Source organism: Nicotiana sylvestris, chromosome 1 (assembly GCF_000393655.2).
Source record: "Nicotiana sylvestris chromosome 1, ASM39365v2, whole genome shotgun sequence".
In the NCBI taxonomy this organism is placed as follows: domain Eukaryota; kingdom Viridiplantae; phylum Streptophyta; class Magnoliopsida; order Solanales; family Solanaceae; genus Nicotiana; species Nicotiana sylvestris.
Window position 1 is genome coordinate 90,604,631 of NC_091057.1, and position 4,853 is coordinate 90,609,483.

The 4,853-nt window shown below is 31.3% G+C and overlaps 1 protein-coding gene across 1 annotated transcript; it reads left to right on the forward strand.

Moving 5' to 3' along the window:
- Nucleotides 1-1,705: 1,705 nt before the first annotated feature.
- LOC104224534 (protein VACUOLELESS GAMETOPHYTES) lies at nt 1,706-2,449 on the forward strand. Its single transcript, XM_009776217.2, has one exon. The coding sequence runs from the start codon at nt 1,706-1,708 to the stop codon at nt 2,447-2,449; it is 744 nt and encodes a 247-aa protein (XP_009774519.1).
- Nucleotides 2,450-4,853: the final 2,404 nt, after the last annotated feature.

The window sequence follows — 4,853 nt, forward strand, 5'->3', positions numbered from 1 at the left end:
ATTTAAATAAAGATCATTACTTTTGTTTTATTCCAAAAAGAACACATTCATTTACAATTACAACATTTTCCCGAAATCATGTACGTTTAGTGCTCTTCAAAATTTTAAGAGGAAAAAACATAATTAGCCAATATTCAAGAAAAAATTTCAGATTCCTAGCAGGAATTAGTGATTAACAAACTAGCACCTAATTAATTACAGTCCTGACCAAAACATATAATGCTGGACCAAAAATCAAGTTTCCATGAACAGATTCTAATTAAACAAAGGACCCAAAATCAGCCCTATTAATTACCGAAAATTAGTCATATTAATACTCATCTCTACCAAAATGTTTGATAAGATTATACAGCCCATTTAATTACCTTCAACACACATCTCTCTTCTAACATTAATGCCACAAACCAAAAGGCATACATGTACGAATCCTCCAAAGGAAAGTATCACTTATTTTAATTTTTTTAGTTGTTATTTTCACATATAGTAATAAAAATATAATTAGATGAGTGAAATATTATAAGTATTTTATGAATCTGTAAACTTAAAATTATTTCCATAGTAAATGTGTGTGTTTCAATATGCTAATAGTATATTTATACACTTATATGTTATTGTTCATAATGTACATCAAATATAAATTTAAAATATATCATATATACGGAGTATATATTTCAAATGTCAAATATACTTAAACTATATATTGATCTCATCAAGTATATGTAATTATATACTAAATATACATAAACATATATTGAATATGTATATTTTTTTATACGTTATGCATGCAAAATTATACGTTGAATAGACATAAACACGTTCGGTATAGGCAAATATACATAATATATTCATTACATATGTATATATTTAAAATTACATTGTAAAAAGTTAATATGTATGTATACACCTTCAAACATGGAATAAAAATGTGAATTTACTAAGACTGTGTTTGATACAATAATGAAAAAGTGTATTTTAAAAGCGGGAACTTTCATAAAGATAGTAAGTATAGATTAATGATGGGAAAGAAATATGGATAGACTAATATGGTTCAAAATTAATTCCTTAAATTGTGGACTCTGTTTAAAAAATTTCTATTATTTAATCTTTATATTTATCAATTAGTATTAGGCGAAATCACGAATCTTTAAAACCACATTATAAGTTTAATTGTTATAACAAATATCATTCCTCTCGTTGTGTGTAGGTATTAGTATGAATGATGTAAGTCAACTTGAATTGCGAAATTGCGGTGGATTGAACTTACGATTCATATCACACACGACTACCTATAAAGCCAGAAGAAAAATGAAAAAGGAAATTAAGCACCGATGAATACATCCTCCTTCACAAATCATGCTTCTTCGGGCGTTGGCTTCAAAAACAAACAAGAAGGCAGTGTTTTAATTAGTCTAATTCAAAATACGACGCTCTGCATTTTATTATCCGGTGGTTAATTACAGCAAAGTCAGTCAATATGCTACAGCTATTGAGATAATACTTTTGTATAGCAATTGGACAAATTATATTGTTATCACAGAGAAGACTTAGTAAAGGAATATGAAAGCAAAGTCGTTGAAGGAAAAAAACGCGGCCAAGTTGCTATTATCATAGTCGCTATAAAAACAAACACGAATTAGTTTAATCACTGAACTTGCTACCTCTCCAATATATTGATCCTTATTGGACAAAATTACAAGGAAACTCAATGGGAAGACAGAATCAGAGTAGAGATTCGACTTCTCAAGGTAAACAACACTTCAGTCATCCCCACATCTTGAAACCTGTGAATCCAACTGAAGCTGAAACTCTCACTTGCAATGCTTGTGAGAAACCAAGCAATAGAAATAAGCCATTCTATGGCTGCAATAGCTGCCAGTATTTCCTTCACGAAAACTGCTTCAACGCTCCTCGTTTTCTCAATCATTCATCTCATCCTTCCCACCCTTTAACCCTTCTCCCAATGCCAACTTACTCGAGTCGTTCTTATACTTGCAAGGCTTGTGGCTCTGCTGGCAATGGATCTTGCTTTAGCTGTGCTTGTTGTGAATTTGATATTCACTTGCAATGTGCTTCTTGTCCAAGCTCAATAATTGTTGACAAACACCCGCATCAATTGGGACTCCACTTCGGTTCTCCTTACCAAGATAAAAATATCGAATATGTTTGTGATATCTGCAATGTCATAATGAACAGGGAAAGTTGGTTGTACTATTGTGCTTGTTGTGATTTTGGGTCGCACTTACAGTGCGCAATTAGTCCTGAAGTTGGTGTTTTCCCCAGACAGCAGCGTCCGAGTCCAAATCCAAATCCAACAGTGGAAACGATAAATTCAGTAAATGAAGCTCATGAGCAGATTATTACAGCTCAACTTCGCGCTCAGATTGAGGCACGAGGAAGAGAGGCAGCTCTGGACTTATTCAGGACACCAAGAAGATACAGTTACATCTAATTAACTGTATCGTGATCATCATTTAATGCATCCGCTTTTACGTTCTGTTTTTATTGCAAAATAAATGGTTTGTTGTGTTATTTCAATTTCGAATACTCTTCTTTTTAACATTTGTCCTTTGATCATCGATGATCAATTTCTCCGTTTTCTTTACGGTTTCTATGTTTATTAATACTACAACATGTTTGATTTTCGCGTTTTTTGTTCTTTTTGTTAGGCGAAAATTAGTGCTTTTGTCAGATATAACCGTATCATTCCTCACGTTATTATGGAGATCCAAAATATGAAAAAACATATTCATTGGATCCATTTAAAATCAAAGCTCACTAGCAGCGATCTGTCATCACGGAGGAAGGAGTGGATGGGCAGAAAAGCTATCAATGAACATTTAAACACAAGCCTTGATCACTTGAAGAAATATTCGTTCAATGAGGAAGAATCTAATTCTTGCATTGATGCCGTAAATTTAAGAGCGCGATGCTCAAATTTTAATAGGATAACTAATAAAGAACAAAAATATAAATCTAAAGTTGCTTAAATACACGTTCATGTAAGAATTAAATTATAATCACATATTTAATGATTTTGTCACGCTGGAATACTAATCAAGGAAACTTATGCTATATACCTAAGTTTTAGCCGAAGATTATGGGTTTACAAGGCACCCGTAGGTGTTCACCATTACTTCACGTTACAATCTCTTCATTATTAATCAGCATTTAACAATCCCTATACAATTAATCATTGCATAACGAATCTCTATTTATCCCCACCATAAACAATTCTACAGGATATGTTACATCTATGTTTATTTTAATGATGCAAAATAGCACATCTTTTATGGGCAGAAACGCTCTTGAAGCAATGGAAAGGAGTTATCGAAGATTTGAGACGCAAAATGAAGGGTCAGGATCCCAGTGATGTTTGGTCCAGTATTATTCAATAGGGTGTTGATTTTCTGACATGTGACGTACTAACCAATCAATGGACAAGATTTCCTTAGCTAAAAACTAGTTTAACCATGGTTCCATTCTCCTCTCAGTTGTTCTTCTTTAACCCTTTTCAAGCTATTCTTTCATTCTCTTTCTTTTTTCTATGTAGTATATAATTATTATTTTTCTTCTAAATTTAGTTGAGATAAAAGAGAAAATCTTATTTATATGCATACAAAATTTAATCCTATGAATTGATTATATTACTACTATAAATTATTTTCAATTACAAACCAAGTGCCCAATTTCCATACTTCACGCCCTATACATGTTACAACTTACAAGATAGAGGCATCCAAATGTTCCAACACAATACTTCAACAAATGCTTTAAATACTTTAAACGACTGATAAAATACTACTGTTGATTTGTAAGGCATAAAATAAAATAAAATCCCTCTTTTTCTTCCTAATTTGGTGATATATATCTCTTTTCTCTAAATAAGTATAAGAAGTGAGACGAAAATTGCATTGACTGAAATGATGTTTGATGTTGCCGTAAGTATAAGAATATTGCACGCGAGTGTATGTTCTAAACCTCCAGAATCTATCAAATAGATCATGAAAGTATATGCTTGTGAACCTGCAAAGAGAAAATTAAAATAAATAGTAAATGATATACTTGAAAATAAAAAGGGAAATAGAAAAAACTCAGACTCAGTAGTTTAAAATTATACTATTCACATAATTATTAGACATCTTTAACTATCTTTGACCAAAAAAAGACATCTTTAACTATCTTGAGTTTTAATAATAACTTCCCCAATTTTTATAAATATAGATTTTTGTAAAATAAGTTACTTGATTTTTAATTTTTGTTCTTTACTTTATATCAATATAGAAATTAAAGAAGAGGAAAAAATGCGATCAAAAGTGATTCGCAATTCGAATTTTCTGCAGTTGTTTTCTTTCCGTTCTCATTTCTTTCTTCCTTTCCTTATTTTTTTCTTTACTTTTTACTGTTCTCTTTCTTTTCCTTTTAATTTCTCGCACCCTCAAAATTTGCAGCCCTCTCCATGGCATACTGAATCCCGCCAAAATAACTACTTAAACAAATCCTTTTTTAACCCAGTTTTTCTTTCAATTTTTTTTATAGTTTTGATTATTTCCCCAAATAAATATTTCTACTGTATCAACATCTTATCACCCTCTCTTATCAGTTTAGCACAGAGGGGAGTCACAGAGGATACCATTGAAAGCGATAAGATCATAGAGATAAGAGCAGTTGTATCACAAAATTGGAATGATTCTCTGAGAACTCAGATGAATATTGATCACCATATTATTTTGCGTTGAGTTGAAAAGAAAGTACAAAAAAAAAAAAAAACTAAGTAAAGCTTTAAAGATGAAAACGAAGAAAGGAAAAGTCCCGCAATAAAATTACAGAGAGATTATAAAGAGAGACTATCACAA

Bases quoted from the DNA above. Each gene is read 5' to 3' on its own strand.
- LOC104224534 (XM_009776217.2), top strand. From the start codon at position 1,706: ATGGGAAGACAGAATCAGAGTAGAGATTCGACTTCTCAAGGTAAACAA.